Here is a 26,283-nt window from a genome sequence, read left to right as displayed (position 1 = left end):
TCTAGACGCCCAAGAAGCAAAATCGGGAAATCGGTTCATATGGGCGCTATACCAAAACATGGACCGATATAGCCCATCTTCGAACTTGGCCTGCCTGCAAGCAAAAGACGAATCTGTACCAAATTTCAGGACGATAGCGCAATTATTGAAGGATGTAGCGTGATTACAACAGACAGACTGACAGACGGACAAGCTTATGTCGTCTTAGAATTTCTCCCTGATCAAGAATATATGGGCGCTACTTTATATAGTCGGAAATCGATATTTCGAAGTGTTACAAACGGAATTACAAACTTATTATACCCCCGTCACCATTCTTGGTGGTGGGTATAAAAAATTATAAATAGATCTGAAATCTGATTTGCAGTCCCCATAAATTGAAAATTTAAGTTCGGCCTGCTCGATTTTTTGACCGTTTATACTTATTATTTATTTCATAACGAAGGAACTATGTGAAATGAATCATATCTCGATTAGACGAAAAAAAACGCAATTTCGTTTATGTTTGTAAGTTTTGATATTCATTCAATTTTTATTGGTAAATAACTTAATATCATGAATAGTACATATGTATGTATGTTTTTTCGCTTGTAGTATGTAGTTTACCTTTTTGTTTGTTTGTTTGTATAATATGTATGTAGGTGTGGTTTAGGCATTTATTTTTTATGTGTTATGTATATAGATATATTTATATATTTTTTGTTTGTTTAATATACATTTAGAGAAATGATCGATTAATCTACATAGTACATTCTTATAATTTTACTTTTAAGTTTAAAATTTAGTTATCTTAAATATTTTGACATCTCGTATTAAAACTTAAAAATAAAAATCGTTACAAAACTTATTCTTCGAAAAGACAAACGCATAGAAAATTACAAATTAATATGGATAAATACTTACAAAATTTAAAATATACATATATATATCGGGATATATTTTATATTAGATATATTTATAGTACATAATTATAAAGCAAAACTAACAAGGATATATACAGAAAAACAACAAAAAAATATATAGAAATAATAAAAGAAAAAGAATAAAATAATTGTGCTGGTGGGATGGAAATAACTGGTCCTCCCAAATTGATTCTAAACAAAAAATATTTAATATTTTAAATTATTCTGCAATAATTGTAGATAACCTTTTAAGCAAATTCAGTTGAATTATATATTGTGAGTACAGAAGAAAATATTTTTCTTATTATGGGAGCTATATATGTTTGACAATTTTAATTTGGAAGCGTTATTTTTGTTTTATATTTAGGCTTGTTTTTTTGTTATAAAAGCAAACTATAATTCTTTGCATGCTATTTAAATATTAAAGCTGAAACATATATAAAAATTGAAAATTATATATAGATATAGTACATTGAGTGCTATGAGTTTAACTTAATGGTTCGGAAGCACGCTTAGCGTCTTCTTGAGTTTTAACAATAAAAAAAAAATTCTCATGGACCAACAGAGATTTCAATTTGGCAGCAATAGCATAACAAGGTTCAAATGATATTTTAAATTTGGTTTTTTGTTTTTTTTTTTTTTTTTTTTTTCAATTATTACATACATATTTCTATTCAAAAATTATAAAAAAAAATCAAATTAAAGTCCCCAACAAAATAAAAAAGTATTTCTTTATTATAAGAAAATATGTTAATAAGGGTTATTTGTTAGTTGAGGTTGTTTTTCCGATTCTTAGATAACATATCCGTTGTATATTCCAGTCTGATCCAAAACCCTCAAAATGTAGAAACGCCTCTGGGAGAAGAGCTTAGCCCCCCAGAATTTGAAAACATATTTACGATTTCCCGTTGTATTCTAGATAAAGGAGATATTGCACCCCCCTCCCCCCACAATCTAAAAAATGTCTAGATACGCCAATGTTCTCGAGTCTACAGATTAGGAAAAGCTGATTCAGTATGTCTACCCATATCATTTCGGTTCAAAGTATAGCTCGTAATTTATATCCTAACATTTGGTACAATCTGTCAGTTTCTTACTAAGGTAAAATCTGTTGACATTTAGAATAAATACAATATTTAATGAAGCTCTTTACTCAAAAAAAGTGAACCCTATACGGCACTAAATCCAATTTAATTCTATTTTATTTCATGGACTTATTATGTGTTATGAAAGTTTTCTAGACTTTAATTTTTTAAATGAACTTAAAACTGAAGCACAAAGATTTACTAAATTCGTGTCTACCACAAAATACTTCAGAATCTCTTAAAATTTGTAAATTTTCCCAATAATGCGCCCATCATGAACTTCGTATGGTACTAAGGATATTTTTGCAATTTTGAACTCCAATTTTTTCCTTCAAATTTTTCATTATTTTTTTTTATGAATTTATCGAAAAATTACTTTTGTGAAATCCGTGTGACATTTGCTTTGTTATAAATAATAGTTACAAATTTTTTAAATTAACCAAAATTTTCCTTCCTGTTGGGTTCACTGTTTTTGAGTGTTGTTAAAGTTTGCCCGATTTTATTTTACTTATGGGAAAAAGTAAAATGAGGTTTGCTCAATGTGGTTATTCTATAGTGGGGCTGTCGCCGGGATAAGTCCCGTCGCGAAATTCGGGGATTCGGGATTAATCCCGAGATTTGTTATTTTGAACAAGGCTGTGGAGTCGGAGTCGGAGACGGAGTCTTGGAGTCGGAGCCGGAGTCTTGGAGTCGGAGTCTGAAGATTTTGCTTGAGTCGGAGTCGACTCTGACTTCGGCGAAAAAAACTTTGCAACACACTTCGTATCCTATCCTATCAAACAACGAAAAACAAAGTAATGGATTTCAGGTCATTCAAAGTGTATTTAAAAGGTTAAATTTCACGGTGATATAAAAAGTAGGTTTTACTAGAATATGGGCTGAATTGATCAATTGTATTGTCAATTTTTAACATATTAAAATATCGATTTTGACCACATATATACACACATATATATATCAGTAGAACCTAACGTTCTAAATTTTTTGGCAGGCATGTCGAATTCGTAGATGGGTCATACCGGAAAATTTTGTGATATAGCACCTACATATAAACCCATTTTTCGATTTGTTTTAAGAAGTTTTTCCCAGTCTAAAATTTTCATAAGATTTGTCAGACATTTTGAATTTAGAGTTATTTGAGATCCACAAATAAATGCGGAAATTTCCCGTCGGCCCAGATTTTGTATATGGAGATAATTACTTGAGAAATCTCCGTATGCACCCGATGTCCTTGGAAGCCTCTGCCAACGTGGCACCTAAGGCGGTCTTTTGGGAGAATGTTTGTTTTATCAAAGCCACTCGAAATTCTTTACATTAAATTAATGACCTCTAATGTCCATAACTGATAGACCCTTTATAAATCGATGTCACACCATTTTATTTCTGTAGAAACAATATTTGTAACTGTCCAGCTATTCCTGTCATCGGTTGTATGGTAGTGGTTATTTAAAATTCCGCCGTCCCAATTTTTTGGCAGTTTATGCTTGTTTTCTATATCCGACACATTACATTTTTAACATCTAAACTTTCTATCAGATTAGGCCGACATTTTTATATTTGTGTATTTTTCTTTTTCATATAGATTCATTTTTTATAAAATGCCTGTATAGATTAATACCAGGATTTTACTTTTTAAACTTCTGGAAGCCTAATTATTTTTTGAATTTTTTTGTTTTTATAAATACATATTCTGGAGATTGTTGTCATCTACCCATATTTTGATGTGGTCTCTATATAGTCTTGTGTCGTATTTTAATTTATTGACCTGACATTAAAATGTAGAGTTCTTTATATCCATAAAATGCTGAGATTTGTCGTCGAGTCGTATAAAATAGGGCTCTTTAGGACATATAAACACATATGGCAAAATAGAATACTTATATCGGTCTATTTTTGGAACACTACACCTTAAAGTTACAAGTGGAATACTTTTAAAATGATACTTAGGAACACCACCTGGAGTCGACTCCGGAGTCGGAGTCGAGGCTAATAAGAAATGCTGGAGTCGGAGCCGGAGTCGAGCAAAATTTACTCGACACCACAGCCCCGATTTTGAATCCCGGGATTTTTCGGAACTCTTTACTTTACTCTTATGTTCTTTTGTTAATTGTATTAAACTAAAAATTACAACAATTTTTGGCGCTGTAGATTATTACACAGAAAAAAAAAAATTCACGAAAATTTGTCCAATTAAAATCTTAATTGAGTTTTAAAAAATATTCTATTAAAAATTTAATTGATTCAACAAATTTTTTAATTGAAATAAAAATCAATCACACAAATTAATAGTATCAATTAATTTTTTAATTGGATCAATTAATTTTTTAATTGACTGTCAGTTAATTTTTTAATTGATACTATCATTTCTGTGATTGAAGACATTTCAATTAAAAAATTAATTGGATCGATTAATTTCGTGATTGAATCAGAAAAAAAAACTTAAGTTTCGGGTTCCCGTAAAATCCCGGGATTCTATATTTTAAAATCCTGTATGCCGGGATTTATAAAAATCGATCCCGAATGACAGCCCTAATCGTGGCCTTCGGCAGCAGAGTGGAAGAGCGTTAGTCTTGCATGACAAAGGGGCCGGATTCGATTCCCAGCAGAGAATGGCAATACCAAAAATTAATTTCATATGCATTCATCACTTTTTCTAAAGTCCGCTGTCACACTTCCATCCATAAATAAAGTATGACTAAAAAGAGGGGAAATACTTAATGCTTTACTACCAGCAAAAATGAAGCTGTAAATGTAACTAACCAATAGCGCCCCCTAGTGGAGAAACTCAATCAACACCAAAACACCTGTTAATCTGAAACAGGATATTATAATCAGTGATGTTAAAACAAGCTCTCACGATAATCAATTGGTTTGAAGCACCTCCAAACTGCTACAACAACATTATTCATTCAAATCTGGACAATAATATTTTTAAAAATTTTTAAGGACTCGGGAAATAGGAAGAAACGAAAAAATATTGTTGATAGATATTTTTGACCCTATTTGGTTATAACTATCGGGTAACATTGGCTGGAAACCTATTCAAAGTTCTAAAACAACCCCACGTCTGGTCAAATCGGACTCCGTCTACAGTCTAAAATAATTCCCAATATCGGGTTTGAAGCGAAATATCGACATATCGATGCACAAGTAGTAAAATTTGGGAGTTCAAAAAATTGGCCGTTATAAAGCATATTAAATGATTTTTTATGGGTCTAAAGTAAAGTAAGCTTCAAAGTATGGTTAAAAATCGCTTCTGTAACATATGCCCCAAACACATTTTGCTTCAAGCATATATATTTTCAGGATTGGTCCAAACAAAATATTTTTATTTGTATTGTTCTAACATATTGTTTCATCTTAGGCATACATTGGTAGAAAAAAAATTTAATGAAATTTTCTTTATCTATATATATATTTAAGGTGCCAATTGTTTACTTCCATTCTTTTACTTGCAGCATGCTCTCTAAGTCTGTCTTTCTAAACACATATATATTTATAGGCTATTTCTAAATTAATATATGTTTGCATCCAAGCATATTATATTTACAAACATTTTATGTCCCAAACATAATATGTTCTAACATATTAACATATATGTCCCAAAAATGTTATGCTAGTTTATGAACATTATATGCTTGCACATAAAAATATTGTGTTAAAAAATATGAGTTCCAAACATATAATTTTTAGACCCAAACATATGAAAGACAGTCTTTTTCGTCCGTGTAGGACTAAAAAAGCTCAGATTGCAGGTATTTAAAAATTTCGGCGTTTGCTGGGTCAAGAAATTAAATTGGATATTGTTCTCTAGTGGGCTTTTAAAACAAGACCGATATTAACTTTTAGTTAGTTAAGATAAGTCCGATGACAATTTCGGCTTCAAGGGGCTTATCATAATTTGGATTATTTTTGGTTTTTTATTTTGCCATATATCGATTACAAACCGCCCTAGAAATATTTCTGCTAGGAAATCTATGAAAATGTCATCTTCCACATTCTCATTAAAACATGGACCAATATGGGTTATCTTTGTTATATTAAACACAGCAAAAAATTTCACGAAAAGTTTTCCAATTAAAATCTTAATTGAGTTTTAAAAAATATTCAATTAAAAATTTAATTGATTCAACAAACTTTTTAATTGAAACAAATATCATTCACAAAAATTAATAGTATCAATTATTGGATCAATTAATTTTTTAATTGCTACTATAATTTCTGTGATTGAAGATATTTCAATTAAAATTTAATTGTATGACTTAATTTAGTGATTGAAGATAAAAATATCTTTTTGTGTGTATTAAGAGGCTAAAGGAATGACATAATCTGCTAAGAAATCGGATTCAAAATGTCCCTGCAAGGCTGTTATAAAATCTAATCGGGATAATAGTTTATATGGGGGATATATAACATTTTCGAACTTGATGTGCCTGCTAACCAAACAATAATCTGGGCTAAACTTTAAGACTGTACTGAAGGCTGTATCCTAATCATAATCGGATCGTAATCCCTAGATTATTTTGTGCGAGAGAGTGGAAAATTTATTATTATGTCCATTTTATGGTAGAGGGTATAAGACCAAGACTTTAAAAGGCCGCTTTCCTTAAGATCAAGTCACGACATCAGATTTCTCGTACCACTATGTGATAAAAAAAGCAAAGCACACCATTTTGGTGAATTCTATAAATGAGGAAAAATGATGGAGTGGCTTGTCATTAAAACCGAGACATGATAGGTTATTAGAGACCTTGCCTTTAGTGTCGATATCGAAATATTTTACATTAAAGCACACCATTTTGGAAAGTTCTAAAAATGAGGTAAAACGTTGGACTGACTTGCCTTTAAAGCGGAGGCATGATTGGTTATTAGTGACCTTACCTTTAGTGGCGATATTGAATTTATTTCCCATAAATTCGAAACTCGGGAATTCGATTTACACACTCAAATTAAGCCTTAAGCTCGGATCTTTTAAATAGTACGAATGAAAGCTTTCGTAATTTAAATTCATATAATTAAAAAATAGCCTTTTCATAAAAATCCTGATATTTAAATTCTGGAAATAGTTTCGTGTGTTAATTATAAACTAAATATTTTTTTTTTCAAATAATAAAAATAACACGAAAAAGAAAACATGGTCATAAAGTGCTGCAATTTCGTAATATTTGTTTAATTTCTTTTTTTTTTTTAATTCATTGTTTTTGGGGAATATGGTTGTTAGATTTTTCAAATGTTCGAAACTAAGTTTATTAAGTAGATAGTTTAAAGCATTTTGTTATGTTTACAGCTATTTATAATGTTGATGAATTAATTTCTGTTTTTTTTTTTTAATTTTAATAATTCTTAGTTTTCTAATTAATAATTTTGTTTATTATAGTTTTTTCCAGTTTTCACTTTACTTTCTGTCCATTTTGTTCTTAAATCTAAAATAAATTGATATTAAATCTAATTAAGGTTATCGTTTAGTTTTAAGGGAACTGGTTTTACATTTTCATGATAATATTTGCATTGTTTTGTTTTTTTGTGTGTTTGTAACATTTCTTTTTTTTCTTTTCTTTTTTGCTTCAACTTAAAAAAATACCTTTTTCTCTCATATCATATTTTTCACAATGACCATTTAAATACTAGTAATATTGGATATATGTATGTATCTGTGTGTGTATATATATATATAGTCCTGTATACATGTACATATACTGCTATCAAAAAATACTTTTTTGCTGTTGGGATTTTTGCTTTTCTTCATATTCTTAGAAACACTTACACATAAAAACTACAATTCAATATTTTTTTCAATTTTTTTTAATAGACACCATTCTTAATTTTCGAATTACGCATAATGTTAATATATCTGATAAACTCTTCATTAAGACAGTGTGAATGAAATTTGGAAAAAAGATTTTCAATTTTTTCCTTAAGATTTAAAGTAGGAGGAAGGATATGCACATTAAATATTGGTAAATATTTGTCGAAAATATATGTGAAATTTGTTTCTATAGTTGACTTAGCCTAGAATGTATGCAATCCAATGTTTGTTACTATTGGGAATATCCAAACAGTGGTCATTCGTAATCAAAATTGGAAGACAGATTAAAAAATTACTCTTGTTCTCATAAAGAAAAAGGAATTAAATCCATTTGTATCAGTTTATGTTCACCAAATTTTATATCACTTAGTGAAATTTTGATTTAAATTAACCTAAAAATCATTTTTATCAACAATTCATCGAAAATCACTGATTGAAGTTGACCGTTCAGTGGAATATCCCTACTAACGAAAGTTTTCATTAAGCTATTTGTATACTTTCAGGCGCCAGATTTGACCACTAGGGTATAGTCACACTAGGCAAATATTTGACCACCATTTTTCCAGCATCATTTTAGAAATATCTGGATGCCGGACCAACAGGACTAAACATACATGTGGGAGGGGCATAGTGAGTGTTACTATTTTTTGCCAACATCAGTATATAGTTGATATATAAAATATGAAACTATAAGCACTATTTAGTATATCTCTTTTTGGCTCTTAACACCATACTCCACGCCAATAGATTCGCTTGGTACGTGGTCAGGAAATAAATTATAGCCAATATGAGAACATGGTTAGGTTCGGTTAGGTGGCAGCCCGATGTATCAGGCTCATTTAGACTATTCAGCCCATTGTGATACCACATTGGTGAACTTCTCTCTTATCACTGAGTGCTGCTCGATTCCATGTTAAGCTCAATGACAAGGGACCTCCTTTTTATAGCCGGGTCCGAACGGCGTTCCACATTGCAGTGAAACCACTTAGAGAAGTTTTGAAACCCTCAGAAATGTCACCAGCATTACTGAGGTGGGGTAATCCACCGCTGAAAAACTTTTTGGTGTTCGGTCGAAGCAGGAAACGAACCCACGACCTTGTGTATGCAAGGCGGGCATGCAAACCATTGCACCACGGTTGCTCCCTTATTGGACCTTATATAATTAAAATTTTAATGGGATTGTTGCATAAAAAAAATCATTGAGTTTTGTATTCAAAATTAATTAAAGTTTTAATTGATAAAACAGTAATTTAAAATGTCTATAAAATATATGATTTTTTTAATCAAGGGAATTTGTTACATGAGAAAATTTTAACAAATATTCAATTACAATTTCTAATTTTCTAATTTTCTAATTTTTTTTTGTAATTGAAACAAAAATCAATCATAACAATTAATTGTATCAATTGATTTTTTAATTGAAACAATTAATTTTTTTATTGATTGGGTGATGGATACTTTCATTTCAGTGATAGAAGACATTTCAATTAAAAATTAATTGGATCAATTAATTTCGTGATTGAAGATTTTTTCTGTGTATGTTTATTTAATGCTGTGATTGGAGTATATACAATAAAAATCAATCATAACAATTAATTGTATCAATTGATTTTTTAATTGGAACAATTAATTTTTTTTTTATTTACTTCGGTGATGGACACTTTCATTTCAGTGATTGAAGATATTTCAATTAAAAATTAATTGGATCAATTAATTTCGTGATTGAAAATTTTTTCTGTGTATGTTTATTTAATGCTGTGATTGGAGTATATACAATTTAAAAAATTAATTCGATCAATTAATGTCGTGATTGAATCGGAAAGATTTTTTTGCGGGTACACTTAAAAAAAAGCGAACTATCTATTTCACTAAAGCCAGTTTAACTTTATTTTAGTGCATGGGATTATTATGTTTGGAGAAAGTTTATTTTATTCTCATAATTTTTTTGCGTATGTTTGTTAAATGAACTAAAAAATGGGAAAAATTATACACAAATAAAGCATAAAATTTACTAAATTCGTATTTCTTACAAAATAGTTCATTATTTCTTTAAATTTGTAAATTTTACTACAAATGCGTTCATCATAAACTTCGTATGTCACGAAAGACATTCTTGCAAATTTTTAACTCCAATTTTTTCCTTCAAACTACAAAACTTTTTTTAACAAGTGAAGAAAATTATTTATGTCTAATACATTTTCTTGAATTTGTCGAAAAATATTTACTTATTTTTGTGATATCGCCGTGATGCCAGCGTTTGTAATACTATTTAGGGCCATTTTCATGTATCTCCGTTAGAATTTAACTCTCAGTTAAAAGAAAGTAAAATCGAAATATCTTCACACAGAGAAAATGTCATTAAAATTGAGCCAACGAAAATTTTTCATTGATACAACGAAACATTTTCATTAAGACAATGAAAATGTTCGTTAATACTACGAAACGTTTCGTTGACTAACAGAAAATTCGTTATAATAACGAAAAATTTCGTTATATTAATGAATTTGTTTCATTGGCTCAATTTTAATGACACATTTCATTAATATAACGAAACTTTTTCTACCAGTGTTCTATCCGGTTAACTTTAACTGAGAAATTTTTAGCAGTTAAGTTCCTAACTGGCATATGGAATATATAGACAAGATGACAGACATGTCCATAGTACGGTTTAAATGTTCGTTAGCTAACGTAGCACTAACGGAGCTACATGAAAATGGACGTTAGTTAATTTTTTTTTTTTAATATTCAAAATTTTCTAACTTATCCAAAATATTTCTTCCTGGTGGGTTCACTGTTTTTTCAGTGTATGCTTACAGACGTACTGTTCTCTGTTAAAAATTTCTTGTATGTCAAAATTTCAAATCTATGGACCGTTTATAAGAGGGTGATGGCAACATGAACGGGACGGGCTGAAAGATATGGCTAAACTGACTCGGGAAGTTCATGACCATGATCAAAATAATTTATACTTTATGTGGATCCTGTTCCAAGGTATTATAAAGTTGTAGATGATGGTAACACTTTATCCTGCATCTAGAAAATGTTAGGTATACCATACAACAGTCTTAGTTGAATTCAAGCTTCGATCTAACACCAAGAATTTTTTCCACCGGGATGTTTATCTTCTCTCTATAAAGCTGGTGGTGACATTTGCGTGTGTTTTATAGCTTCGCTAAGTGGTTTCACATGTGGTGTAACAAGGCCTATTAGTTCATTGGAATCTTTGCTGATAATTTCTGTAACCCAATTATATTTGACTACACCCTCAAAAAAAAAAAATCGCTTCTGTAACATATACTCCAAAAACATTTTGCTTAAAGCATATATATTTTCAGCATTGTTGCAAACAAAATATTGTTTGTATTGTTCAAACATATTATGTTTCACCTTAGGGCATACACTGGTAGTAAAAAATTTTAATGAAATTTTCTTTGTGTGGATATATTTTTAAGGCGCCAATTGATTACTTCCATTATTTTACTTGTAGCATACTCTCTAGGTCTCTCTTTCTAAACACATATATGTTTATAGGCTATTTCCAACTTAATATATGTTTGTATCTAAGCATATTATATTTACAAACATTTTATGTTCCAAACATAATATGTTATAACATATTAACATATATATGTCCCAAACATTTTATGCTAGTTTATGAACATTATATGCTTGCAGTTGAAAAATATTGTGTTAAAAATTTGAGTTCCAAACATATAATTTTTACAACCAAACATATGAAAATAGTCTTTTTCGTCCGTGTATGTACGACACAACCTAAAAAATAATTTTCTGTAGGGAATTTCAATGTACAAATTTGCTCTGAACCAATCCTACTGTCTTAAAAAAAAAAGCTTATCATTTAAAACTTGGCTTACATATGCGTAATTATGTAATCATATTACTTAGTCATTTCGAATTAGCAAACTTATTTCTAATAAATTTTGTGAAAAAGAAAAACATTCATAAATTATTTTCTAAATTATTTTGCTTGTGGTTTCTTTTGGTTGTTGGAGTTTAAGTTACCATGTATATATATATATGCTCGAAAATTGATATCGTTTATATTAATGCCGTAATATTTTCGGGAGAGTAAGGTTGACATATGTGAGGATATAGTTTTCTCATACATGTATATGAGTTCTTTTTAAGTAGTTAACAAAATGTAGCTGCTTTTCAATTAACTTTGTTCTTGGTGTTGGGCATGTGAATGATTACTATGTTGATGTGATTGTGACTGTTGCTGCTGCTGTTGCTGTGGTGAGTGATGGGTTTGTTGTTGTTGCGGTCCAAACTTATTCGTAATCTTATTGGAGACATTAACAATGGCCATTTCATGTTTTGAATCCATATCACAATCATAAAGACCACTGAGAGAATCTAGACTCAAAAGTCTAGAGCTGGCACGTGATGATACCGATGTATCATCAACATCGGGAGCATTATATAAAGAATTGACATCGGATAAAGCACCTTCGGCGTCGGTTAGACCAGCCTCATTTAGTAGAGAGATATTTTCGAGTCCAGGCTCATCGGTTATATAGCCGGTTGATTCAGCACCACCTGTTGATTGGGGAAATAAAAAGATTTCATTAAGAAAACCGTAATCATAGTAAATATGCTACAAAAAATTACATATAATTTTATTTAACTTTAACTTTGAGTTAATTTAATTGCGGGTAATTTAATTTTACATTATTGTATCACATACCTGTTGCCTCTTCGCGACAATCATCATCGGACCATTCCGATTGACTTTCCAAATGATTGGAATCCATCGATTGATGATTATGATGACCGGCACCATATTTGAGCTCATCATTTATCACATTCGTTTCAAGACAATCCATACGACGATCATGACTGCCACCATTTGTTAGAATTCTACCGCCACAAGCACCGACCAATGCATCCTCTGGGCCACATTCATTATCCTCCTCCTCATCATCATCATCATCATCATCTTCACCATTGCTACGATAGTGATTGACCATTTCTGTGGGTGGTAGTAAACGTTTTTTCCTTACATCGCGACCAACTTCATCATCCTCAAATTCCTCATCGGCCAAATTGTCTTCGGTATCATCGCGTTCATCTTCCTCATGATTATTAACTAAATGATGATGATTATTTCGTGTTGGCCTTGAGTGATGATGATGGTGGTGGTGATGATGATGATGGTGACGATTATAACGACCATTTGCCTTATTCTCTGAACCATCGTCCAATTGATCAAGGCTCTCATGACTCTGATCGTAGTCTTTGGAACGAGGTCTTAAGCGATGACGATGATTATGTTCTTTGGTTTGTTGAGTCTGTAACTGCTGCTGCTGCTGTTGTTGGTGATTTTGCGTTGTTGACGCACCCTGTTGTTGTTGAGGAAAGTTGTTGTAATTTGTACCATTGGTGGATGTTGAGGATTTATTGGTCATACTGCCATGGTGATGATCCATCATGGCCAGATTAAGTTGATTACGTGTTTCATGTAGGATTTCACATGATTCTGTGTCAGAAGTTTGCCTGCGGGAAATAATTGAATTGCGTTTAGTACATTGAAAGAAGTGTTTCTTTTCCGAGGAAAGCAATTTTAGACAAAGTTTTCTTTTGATGCTAATACATTTTTTTAAAAGAACATAAACAACGAGTATATGGCCGTAAGTTCGGCCACTCCGAAGCTTATGTACCCTCCACCATGGATTTCGTAGAAACTTATTATACTAAAGACTGTCGTCCACCATCGAATTACTTGGGTTGCGGAAACACTTGCCGATGGCAAGGTATCATAAACATCGTCCTAACACCGTCTTCTAAATGGTAAGTTAGTCCATACGTGGTATATATTAAACTAAAAAGGCCGGTTAAATACATATACAATTCAGTTTGAATTTTCTATAGAAATAAAATTTTGAGAAAATTTTCTATAGAAATAAAATTTTGAGAAAATTTTCTATAGAAATAAAATTTTGAGAAAATGTTCTATAGAAATTTTGAGAAAATTTTCTATAGAAATAAAAGTTTGACAGAATTTTCAATAGAAATAAAATTTTGAAAGAATTTTCTATAGAAATAAAATTTTGAGAGAATTTTCTATAGAAATAAAATTTTGACAAAATTTTCTATAGAAATAAAATTTTGACAAAATTTTCTATAGAAATAAAATTTTGACAAAATCTATAGAAATCAAATTGTGGTAGATTATATTTGGCTCGAGTGGCAAACATGATTATGAACCGATATGGACCAATTTTTGTGTGATTGGGGATCGTCTATATATAACTACAGACCGATATGGACCAATTTTGGCATGGTTGTTAGCGGCCATATACTGACACCACGTTTCAAATTTCAACCGGATCGGATGAATTTTGTTCCTCCAAGAGGATCCGGAAGTCAAATCTGGGGGCTATATATAATTATTGACCGATATGGACCAATTTTTCCATGGTTTTTAGCGGCCATATACTAACACCACGTTCCAAATTTCAACTAGATCGGATGAATTTTGCCCCTCCAAGACGATCTGGAGGTCAAATCTGGGGAACGGTGTATATTGTGGCTATATATAATTATGGACCGATATGGATGAATTTTTCCATGGTTATTAGAGACCATATTCTAACATCACGTACCAAATTTCAACTGAATCGGATGAATTTTGCTCCTCCAAGAGATTCCGGAGGTCAAATCTAGGGTTCGATTTATATGGGGGCTATATATAATTATGGACCGATATGGACCAATTTTGGCATGGTTATTAGCGGCCATATACTAACACCACATACCAAATTTCAACCGAATCGGATGAATTTTACTCCTCCAAGAGGTTCCGAAGGTCAAATCTGGAGATCGGGGGCTAATAAAATTTTGGACCGATATGGACCAATTTTTGCATGGTTCTTAGATACCATATGCTTCGTCGTCGCTAGAATTAAATGCATATTATTTTTATAAGGTACCAACCTTCAAATGATTCGTGTCAAAATTTGACGTCTGTAAGTCAATTAGTTTGTGAGATAGAGCGTCTTTTGTGAAGCAACTTTTGTTATTGTGAAAAAAGTGGAAAAAAGGAATTTCGTGTTTTGATAAAATACTGTTTTCTGAAGGGGAAAAATACGGTGGAAGCAACAACTTGGCTTGATTATGAGTTTCCTGACTCTGCCCCAGGGAAATCAACAATAATTGATTGGTATGCAAAATTCAAGCGAGGTGAAATGAGCACGGAGGACGGTGAACGCAGTGGACGCCCGAAAGAGGTGGTTACCGACGAAAACATCAAACAACTCCACAAAATGATTTGAATGACCATAAAATAAAGTTGATCGAGATAGCAGAGGCCTTAAGGATATCAAATGCACGTTTTGGTCATATCATTCATCAATATTTGGATATGCGGAAGCTCTGTGCAAAATGGGTGCCGCGCGAACTCACATTTGACCAAAAACAACAACGTGTTGATGATTCTGAGCGGTGTTTGCAGCTGTTAACTCGTAATACACCCGAATTTTTCCGTCGATATGTGACGATGGATGAAACATGGCTCCATCACTACACTCCTGAGTCCAATCGACAGCGGCCAGTGAACCGTCTCCGAAGCGTGGAAAGACTCAAAAGTCCGCTGGCAAAGTAATGGCCTCTGTTTTTTGGGTTGCGCATGGAATAATTTTTATCGATTATCTTGAAAAGGAAAAACCATCAACAGTGACTATTATATGGCGTTATTGGAGCGTTTGAAGGTCGAAATCGCGGCAAAACGGCACCATATGAAGAAGAAAAAAGTGTTGTTCCACCAAGACAACGCACCGTGCCACAAGTCATTGAGAACGATGTCAAAAATTCATGAATTGGGCTTCGAATTGCTTCCCCACCCACCGTATTCTCCAGATAAGGCCCCCAGCGACTTTTTCTTGTTCTCAGACCCCATAAGGATGCTCCCAGGGAAAAACTTTGGCTGCAATGAAGAGGTGATCGCGGAAACTGAGGCCAATTTTGAGGCAAAACCGAAGGAGTACTACCAAAACGGTATCAAACAAGTATAAACAGCAGTAAATTCGGCCGGGCCGAATTTTAAATACCCACCACCATGAATCAAGTATAATAGTTTACTATGAAAACTCTTCGTCGTAGTGGGTTACGTGATAATATATAGAATTGTAGGGGGTTTGATGACAAATCTTCTCCCAAACGAGGCAGCTCCCGAAGACAAACAAGATTCTACCTATGAAGACCAGATAAGATTCTGGATTTATGAGAACCAAATTTGTTTGAGTTTTAGAGAAAATATAAACATATCGTGTATATGTTGAAATTACGCCTTGATTTAAAATCTTAAATCTGTAGATTTTTCCGCATTTATTTAAATACGATGAGTAAAATCTGGAACTTTTACTTTCAGTTTGAAGCAATTTTCATGATCAGTGCGCCTGCTATACCCTGAAAGAAGTGTTTTCTTTTTTGAGAAACGTAATTTTAGACAAGCAAAGTTTACTTTTGGCACAAATTTTAGATACAATCGTTGAATAAACGAAAACACTTTATAAGAAAAAGAAATTTCGTTTCTCTAAAATTTTATTATAGATTACTAATTTCCAGCAAATCGGATAAAACTACGGATTCTAGAAGCCCAAGGAATAAAGCCGGGAGATCGGTGTATATGGGGGATATACCAAAACATGGACCGATAGGCATAATTTGCTACTCACATATTTGTGATCTTAAAATACCTCCAGATTTTAAATTTCAAACAAATCGGCCAGAAAATATAGTCTCTAGACGCCCAAGAAGTAAAAATCGAGAGATCAGTCTATATGGGGGTTATACCAAAAAATGGACCGATATACCTCAATTTCGGCACTCTTATTTGTGGTCTAAAAATACCTCTAGATTTCGAATTTCAGGCAAATCATGTAATAAATACAGTTATTGTAGCTCAAGAATTTCAGGCAAAGCGGATGGTAAATATAGTTTCTAGAAGCCCAAGAAGCAAAATGGGAGATCGGTCTATATGGGGGCTATACCAAAAAATGGACCGATGGGCACCATTTTCGGCACACATTTTTATGGTTCCAAAAGAACTCTGGATTTTCAATTTCAGGAAAATCGGATAGAAAATATTGTTTCTAGAAGCCCAAGAAGCAAAGTCGGGAAATCAGTCTCTATGGGGCTATATGAAAACATGGACCGATGAGCACCATTTTCGGCACACCTTTTTATGGTCCCCAAATACCTCTAGATTTCCAATTTCAGGCAAATCGGATGGTAAATATAGTTTCTAGAAGCCCTAAAAGCAAAATCGGTCTATATGGGGGCTATACCAAAACATGTACCGATGAGCACCATTTTCGGCACACCTTTTTATGGCCCCCAAATACTTCTATATTTCCAATTTCAGGCAAATTGGATAAAAACTACGGGTTTTATAGACTCCAAATCGGGAGGTTGGTTTACATGGGGGCTACATCAAAACATGGACCGATGCGGACAATTTTCGACACACCTCTTTATGGTCCCAAAATACCTTTAGATTTTCAATTTCATACAAATCGGATAGAAAATACTGTTTCTAGACGTGTAACAAGCAAAATCGGGAGATCGGTCTATATGGGGGCTATACCAAAACATGGACCGATATGGACCATTTCCGACACACCTCTTTATAGTCCCACAATACCTCTAGATTTCCAATTTCAGGCAAATCGGACGGTAAATATAGTTTCTAGACGCCCAAGAAGCAAAATCGGGAGATCGGTCTATAAGGGGGCTATATCAAAACATGGACCGATACGAACGATTTTCGACACAACTCCTTATGGTCCTAAAATACCTCTAGATTTTCAATTTCAGACAAATCGGATAGAAAATACTGTTTCTAGACGCCTAAGAAGCAAAATCGGGAGATCGGTCTATATGGGGGCTATACTAAAACATGGACCGATACGGACCATTTTCGACACACCCCTTTATGGTCCCACAATACCTCTAGATTTCCAATTTCAGGCAAATCTGATAAAAACTACGGTTTTTATAGGCCCAAGACCCCAAATCGGGAGGTACGTTTATATGGGGACTATATCAAAACTTGGACCGATATAGCCCATCTTCGAACTTGACCTGCCTGCAAACAAAAAACTAATCTGTGCCAAATTTCGGGACGATAGCGCCATTATTGAAGGCTGTAGCGTGATTACAACAGACAGACAGACAGACAGACAGACAGACAGACAGACAGACAGACAGACGGACATGCTTATATCGTCTTAGAATTTCTCCCTGATCAAGAATATATATACTTTATATAGTCGGAAATCGATATTTCGATGTGTTACAAACGGAATGACAAACTTATTATACCCCCGTCACCATTTATGGTGGTGGGTATAAAAATTGGAAGGTCGTTATAATCGTTGTATCGCTCTTGAAGGGAACTATGATGAATAATAAAAACAAATTTTGACAAAAAAATGTGTTTTTCTTTGTTAGGCCGGGGACTTATCAGCCAACCTGTTACTTATGCAAAGTTTCAAAACGATAGCTTGTTACGTTCGGAAGTTAGTGTGATTTCAAAAGACGGACGGGCGTGATTTCAACAGATGTGGTCTTAGACCAATATTTCGATGTGTTACAAATGGAATGACAAAGTTAATATACCCCCCATCCTATGGTGGGAGGTATAAAAAGATTAGTCGATTGTCATAAAATCGGCTTTATAAGCTCTTAAAGAAAATAATTTAAAACAAAGAGGAATTTCGTTTGTCCAAAATTTCCTTCCGGAGGAAAGTATTTTTTCTTTGGGGGTAATTCTCGACACAACTGAAATTTAATATTTCTTTGTAGATACACTTATTCCCCCCCCCCCCCCCTTTTTTATACCTTTCATCATAGCAAGGGACTATACTTATCATCCTGTTTGTAACGCATCACTATATTGTTGTCTGACGGCAGAAAGTGGAATTCTGAGCCGATGTATGTCCATTCATTCGTTCGTCTGTTGCAATCACTGTAACTTCCGAAAGAAGCTATCGACTTTGACTACTTGTAGATGTAGCCCGCATAGCAGTAAATTGCAACTATCGGTCCATAATCTCTCACAATTTCTTTTTGTACCAAATAAAAATTGCAGACCCGAAGGTTCAAGAAGTCCAATGTGGGGAAAGGTTTATATGGATCTTATATATAATTATGGGTTGATATGGAGCAATTTTTGTTAAAATGTCCGGCCTTGAATTGACCGAGCCGAATCTTAAATACCCACCATCATGAAACAAACATAACAGTTTCTTTGGAAAACTCTTTCAAGCTGTCCGGTCGAATTGTACGCTACCCTACGCTAAATTTTAATTCTTTACATATGGAGGCTACATCAAATTTTGGTACTCTAATCGTCAAACAATAATGATTGTAAGTCTCGTCTAAGAGTACAAGAAAATCCTATAAATAACGAATTTTATAGAATTTGAAATTTTATATGTGTTAACCCATTGGTAATGTTTACTTCTAATTTCGTCAAATTTGGATGAACAATGCGCCTTCTATCCCCTAAAGAAGTTGAATGGGGAGTCCAGTGTATATGGGGATTATATCAAATCCTTACCGATATAAACTAAATTTGACATATGGTTTTAAGATACGTATAGATTTACAATTTACAAGACAATTGGATAAAATTTTCGGAGTCCAGACGATCTATATGGGGGTTTTATTCGGTACACCTATTAGTGGATCTAAAATAGCTCTAGATTTCCAATTTCAAGCAGATCGGATAAAAATTGCGGTGTCTAGGCGCTGAAGAAGTAAAATCGGGAGATCGGTTTATGTGGGGGGCTGTATGAAAACCTGGACCGATACACAGCATATTCGGAATACTTACTTAGATACCTCTTGATTTCCAGAAAAAGAAGTAAAATTGGGAAATCGGGGGATGTATAAGAACCTGGACCGATACACACCTTAATTGATACACTTATTTATGGACCTAACATACATCTAAAATTCCAATTCCTGGCAAATCACATACAACTGCGTTTAGAAATCAAATCAGGACATCGATCTATATGGGGATTATATCAACACGTGAACCGATTTATACTATATTGAACACACCTATTAGTAGACCTAAAATACTTTCAAGCATATCACATAACAAGTAAGGAAAGTCTAAAGTCGGGCGGGGCCGACTATATTATACCCTGCACTTTGTAGATCTAAATTTTCGATACCATATCACATCCGTCAAATGTGTTGGGGGCTATATATAAAGGTTTGTCCCAAATACATACATTTAAATATCACTCTATCTGAATAGAATTTGATAGACTTCTACAAAATCTATAGACTCAAAATTTAAGTCGTTTAATGCACTAGGGTGGAACACAATGTTAGTAAAAAATATATGGGAAACATTTAAATCTGAAGCAAATTTAAGGAACTTCGAATAAGTTTATTTATGATTTATCGCTCAATATATGTATTAAAAGTTTAGGAAAATTAGAGTCATTTTTACAACTGTTCGACTAAGCAGTGGCGATTTTAGAATGAAAATGTTGGTATTTTGACCATTTTTGTCGAAATCAGAAAAACATATATATGTGAGCTATATCTAAATCTGAACCGATTTCAACCAAATTTGGCACGCATAGCAATAATGCTAATTCTACTCTCTGTCCAAAATTTCAACTAAATCGGAGTAAAAAATTGGCCTCTGTGGTCATATGAGTGTAAATCAGGAGAAAGCTATATATGGGAGCTATATCTAAATCTGAACCGATTTCAACCAAATTTGGCACGCATAGCTGCAATGCTAATTCTACTCCCTGTGCAAAATTTCAATTAAATCGGAGTAAAAGATTGGCCACTGTGGTCATATGAGTGTAAATCGGGCGAACGATATATATGGGAGTTATATCTAAATCTGAGCCGATTTCAATAAAATTTGGCACACTAGACAACACTACTAAGTGTACTCCTAGTGCAAAATTCCAACCAAATGGAGGTACAACTCTGGCTTCTGGGACCGTATTAGTCCATATCGGGCGAAAGATATATATGGGAGCTATATCTAAATCTGAACTGATTTCAATAAAATTTGGCACACTTGACTATAGTACTAATTGTTCTTCTTGTGCGAAATTTTAAGCAAATTAGGGCAAAATATATATATGGGAGCTAGTTCTAAATCTGAACCGATTTTTCCAAAATCAATAGGGTTCTATTCTGTGCCAAAACACATACTTGTGCCAACTTTGAATTCGATTGGACTAAAACTGCGACCTAGACTTTGATTACAAAACTATGTTCACGGACAGACGGACATGGCTATATCGACTCAGGAGCCCACCCTGAGCATTTTTGCCAAAGACACCATGTGTCTATCTCGTCTCCTTCTGGGTGTTGCAAACATATGCACTATCTTATAATACCCTGTTCCAAAGTGTGGCGCAGGGTATAAAAATTGCGATCAAGAAGTTAATTCGGGAGATCGGTTTAAATGGGGTCTATATCGAAAACTTTACATGGACTTAGTTTTAGATTTCCAATTGCAAATTGGATAAAAAATTCTGTGTCCAAATCGGTTTATATGGGAGCTATATCAAACCTGGACCGATACTCACCATATTCGGGACAAATATTTATAGACCTAAAATACCTGTAGATTTTCAATTTCAGGCAAAATATCAGTGTCTAGATGCTCAAGACTCCAAATCAGGGGATCGGTTAAGGGGGCTATATCAAAACCTGAACTACAGTAGTCCATCTTCGAACTTGACCTGCTTGCAGGGGAAAAACGAGTTTATGCAAAATGTCAGCACGATAGATTCATTATTGGCTGTAGCGTGCTTACAACAGACAGACAGATGGACATTGTTATATAGTCTTGGAATTTCTCCCTGATCTAGTATATATATACTTTATATAGTGGGGCGTCGATATTTCGATGTGATACAAACGGAATGACAGACTTATTATACTCCCATCACCATTCTATGGAGTGTGCTGTAAAAAATAATTTGACAAATAGTTTGTCAAGCTCTCGAAGTCTCATACCGGAGGTCATTCGAGTGCATGAAAGGCTCTGAGTTCTAATAACCACGATCAGAATCATTTTTTTTCTCATCTCAGGTGCTGAAAAAGTTTGTCTGTCCAAGCTCTCGACATCCCACACTGAAAAAAATATTGTCGTGAGGTCAAAGATTTCGTGTCTTTAAAATACGAATGCAAATTTTGCTTAGCATAGAAGACGCATTTCTCTAATATAAAATTTTTTTCCTTGTCCAAAAGTCGATAAACTTTTCAATGAAATCGTATTGTCCTTATAATTAAGTGATTTGAATTAAAAATGGGTATCATAACATGAAAGAAAAAATGTTTAGGCTAAGGTCAACTTGACTTTAATAATTCTGAAAAATTCTTTAAATTTAATGAAAGTGTCTTTAAATTGGTTGTCTTTTTGCATCTTGACTACAAAGCAAAAAATCGTTCAAATATAGGACATGTTTTTCAAAACTTTATTTTAAAGAAGTTTTTTAGTTGAAACATAGCATAATTTCTACTGGAAGTCGAGTCGTAATTTGGAAAATAAAGTTGTCGTTAACTCGTTTTTAAAGGACTTTGATAGCATATGAAGAAACAAAGCTGAGAAAGCGAAAAATTAAAATTTGCTTCCTAGAAGCAAGTACACAAAATCCAAATTTAAAAGAGAATTGTGTCTTAAAAGTATCCTTACTTGTATTCTCCGCTTCTTTGGCTCGGAATCAATACCAAATTTTTTAAAGTAAAGACAAAATCTTTGGAACCGGACATGCTTTTTTTTCAGTGCAGTTTCAAGTTTGTGAAGGCGATTTTATGTTAGTCTAGATGTAATACCGTCTTATTTTCATACGATTAGGGATTCAATCGATCCCTCAGATTTGATTTTTTAGCGTCCTTTGAGCTTCATTTTAGTTTCCATTGCCTATTAGTAATCACACAGAAAATGTGTTCTCATTACTACATTTACGTGGGAGGGTCTAATATTTCTTGGCCTACAACAAAGAACTCCTACAAGAAAGAATATTCCGCACACACTCCAGCTTTTACATGTGGCAAAAAAACATGCCAATTAATCTGGCTCATTCACGAAAATATGCTACATGATCGTAAATTTATCTAGTAATTCTTGGTCAGTGCACGGAAAAAAAAATATTATCGTGAGGCCATAGATTTCATGTCCTTAAAAGAAGGACATGAGAAGACGAATATCTCTTATATAAAGTTTTTTCCTTGTTCAAAAGTCGATAAACTTTTCAATGTAGTCGTTTTGTCCAAATATTTAATTGATCCGATTTAAAAATGGGAATCTTAACATGAAAGAAAATTTTGTTTGACTAAGGTCAACATGTCTTTAATAATTCTGAAAAATTCATTAAAATTAATGAAATCGTCTTTACAATTATTGACTTTCTGTATCTTTACTAGAACGGAAAAATTCGGTCAATATTAGGACATGTTTTTCAAAACTTTATTTTAAAGACTTTTTTACTTGAAACATAGAATAATTTCCATATGAAGTCGAGTCTGAAGTCTGGAAATTTAAGTCGTCGTTAAAACGTTTTTAAAGGACTTTGATAGCACACGAAGAAAACGGTTGAAACAACGAATAAATTAAAATTTGTTTCCCAGAATCAAGTACGCAAAACTTAAATCTAAGAGAGAGTTGTGTCTTAAATGTATCCTTGCTTCAATTCTCCGCTTCTTTGGCTCGGAATCAATACCAAAATCATTAATGTAAAGACAAAATTCTTGGAACCGGGCATGTGTTTTTTTCACTTTGGTATCACATTGGACTGAATAGTCCAAGTGAGCCTGAAATATCGGGCTGCAACTATACCAAACCTAACCTAACTTCTGGGCCAGCAATCGTTGAACGCATGGCATCGCCCTTATAAATATATATCCAAAAATATTCCCCTTTTCTACTTGACTCTAGTTAAAGTTACGATATTTTTCCAATTTGGAGCGGAATTAATACCCAAATCCTTAAATAAATGACGAGATCCATGGATCTAAGTGTACTTTTGTTGTGATTGCAATTAAAGTTTTGTTAATAAAATTCTCTAAAATTCAAATATGGAAATCATTGCACACTACTTACATTTGACTGGATTCTGAAGGATTCTTATTGCGGGTTATCTCCTTTATGGCCTCTAGACCCACTGGATGTTTGGCTATCATAAAGCTTGTACTCACTGGAATTTTAGAACCTATCCTCTGACCGCTACCGGTTGGTGAATTAAGCTCATCCAAAATTGTAGCCGCCATGGCCGTTGTGACATTCTTCAGGTTGTTGTTGACACTCAGGGGTGTACTGCCACTCAAGTTGCCATTACTACCCAAACTACCGCTGCCTCCAAAACCAGCGGCCACATTTAAACCATTGGAACTTAACTTACTATTGCTGCCCGAATAACTGATGTCAATATTGTTGCGACTGCTACTATTGCTGGTGGTATTGCCACCAATATCGCCATTACCCAGTGAACCGGATGTGACATTGCCTCCCGTGGATGATGAGGCTGTGGCCGCTGCCGAATTATGATTGTTTGCCGCTACTAAGCCTCTCGCTCTCGACGATTCGTTTAAAAGTCTTTGCAATTCCCTCTCAAATGGTGATTTAGTTGTGGTGGTGGTGGTAGCAGCAGCGCCATTTTGGTGGCCACTGCTACTGCCACCCGATGTTGGATTAGATTGTTTCGGCTGATGCTGACTCAAAGCCAAACGATCCTGATATTCGAAACTATTACAAGAGTCACCCTTATTTTGTGTGGTGGTCGTATACTGGCCTTGACTCTCGGTCGTGGAACTGACTTCAAAGTCCTTCAAATTCGACATATCTATGACGGGTGAGGTCGGATCGACCTGTATATCGCATGGATATAACCATTGTAGGGCATTACTGCCATTGCGTTGCTGATGACTGTTACTGCTGGTGGCTGTTGCTGTTAGACGATGCGGTGAATCTTCTTCACCTTCACCCTCCGTGGTCTTGGAATAACTTTCATCCGAGGAACTCATCGAGGGCGAATGTGGTCGGGAGCTGAGATCGTCGGTGGAAGACATTTCACGACTCTCTTCCAGTTCGTTTGGTAGTTTCGGTAGTGGCTTCATGTAGGAGCGTAGAAGAGGGGTATTCTGTTTTAGACTCGTTGTTAATGTGGCAGGTTTGGGTGGTAGGGCTGGTAGTGGAGGCTGGGGTTGTTGGGAGTATAGGGGATATTGTTGGTGTTGTTGCAGTTGCTGTTTCGTTTGCGTCTGTGGTTGCTGTTGGTATTGTTGGTGTAGTTGGTGTTGCATCTGCTGTTGTTGTTGTAGAAATACATTACTGGGGCACATATAACGAGGCGGTTCATATTTAGTGGGTGTATGATGCATTTGCTGATGATGTTGTTGCATGGACATAATCTTTTTGTATTTGATTTTTTTTTTTGGGGATTAGCACAAGGATTGATTGTCAAGCCATTCAAAGGCACACAGTGTATGGACATGTTCATGTTTCATTATGGTAGTCACATTTCAAGGATGTTCGATGGTGGTTACATTTAGAGATGCAGACATATAGACACACATAGAGATAGACAGAAAGATCCATGATCATAAATGATATCATTTGCATCAATCAATCAATCAATCATGGTCACCATGCAAATGGATGGATAGTTTTAGTTTTTGTTTGGATGTATTGAGGATTATTGATCAAAAAGAGAGCATAGAAAGGAATATACAAATAGGAGATTATTTACAAAAAAATACTAAACCATTTCACCATATAGTTAGTTATAAATAAGGTAATATATTTAAAAGTTTTATAGATATATATGTAAGCAAATAAAACTATTGCCACAAGAGTATATATATAAACAAACACCAAAAAAAAAGAAAATCAAACAAGAGGAGAGACCAAGCCATATGAACTATCACCAAGGAAACAGTATGCAATAGTGTAGGCCTAAATCTTAAGTGAAGCTAAAAGCAAAAATGCCTGTTGTTATCTAAACTCTTGCAAGAAGAGTCATGGCCAATAAAAGTGCTAGATCCCTATGGCAAAATTCGACAAATCATTCCCCAGTTTTCAGATATACTGATATCAAGATATACAAGATATCATTTGAGCAGAACTTTGATTGTCGGTATCTGCTTAATGGCATAGGCGTAGCTAAAGGGGTTTTATGGGTTTTTCATCTCCCCCTACCAAATACCATTCAGTATTTCTTCAAATCATGATTATATATCATTGAATTAAATATTATGGTTTCTTCCCATCTATAAGAATTTATTTTTTCTCCTTTTGAGGTATCTTCACAATGAGCACACATCGTAGCTTTTACCCCCTATGAAAATATTGCTAGCTACGCCAATGTTTAATAGACAATTGTGACAAATAAAAATAAAAATTCAAAATAAAATTATTTTATACCAAAAATTTTGAATTTTCAATTTGCTTTAAATTTATGACAGAAAAGTATCG

General features: G+C 33.7%; 1 protein-coding gene across 2 annotated transcripts in view; it reads right to left on the bottom strand.

The window, feature by feature from the left end:
• Positions 1 to 493: 493 nt before the first annotated feature.
• Positions 494 to 26,283, bottom strand: part of rut (adenylate cyclase rutabaga) — a 439,239-nt gene continuing 413,449 nt past the window's right edge. For both annotated transcript variants that reach the window (XM_075302255.1, XM_075302254.1), the window contains 3 exons: positions 23,914 to 25,220; positions 12,502 to 13,310; positions 494 to 12,353 (listed from right to left, as the gene is read on the bottom strand). In XM_075302255.1, coding sequence (XP_075158370.1) covers positions 11,971 to 12,353; positions 12,502 to 13,310; positions 23,914 to 25,220 — 2,499 coding nt within the window. In that variant the 3' untranslated portion in view covers positions 494 to 11,970. The remainder of the gene's footprint in view (positions 12,354 to 12,501; positions 13,311 to 23,913; positions 25,221 to 26,283) is intronic.

This window comes from Haematobia irritans, chromosome 3 (assembly GCF_050003625.1).
Source record: "Haematobia irritans isolate KBUSLIRL chromosome 3, ASM5000362v1, whole genome shotgun sequence".
Lineage (NCBI taxonomy): Eukaryota > Metazoa > Arthropoda > Insecta > Diptera > Muscidae > Haematobia > Haematobia irritans.
The sequence above is the reverse complement of the archived record's forward strand: the minus strand, read 5'-3'. Positions and strand labels throughout refer to the sequence as shown.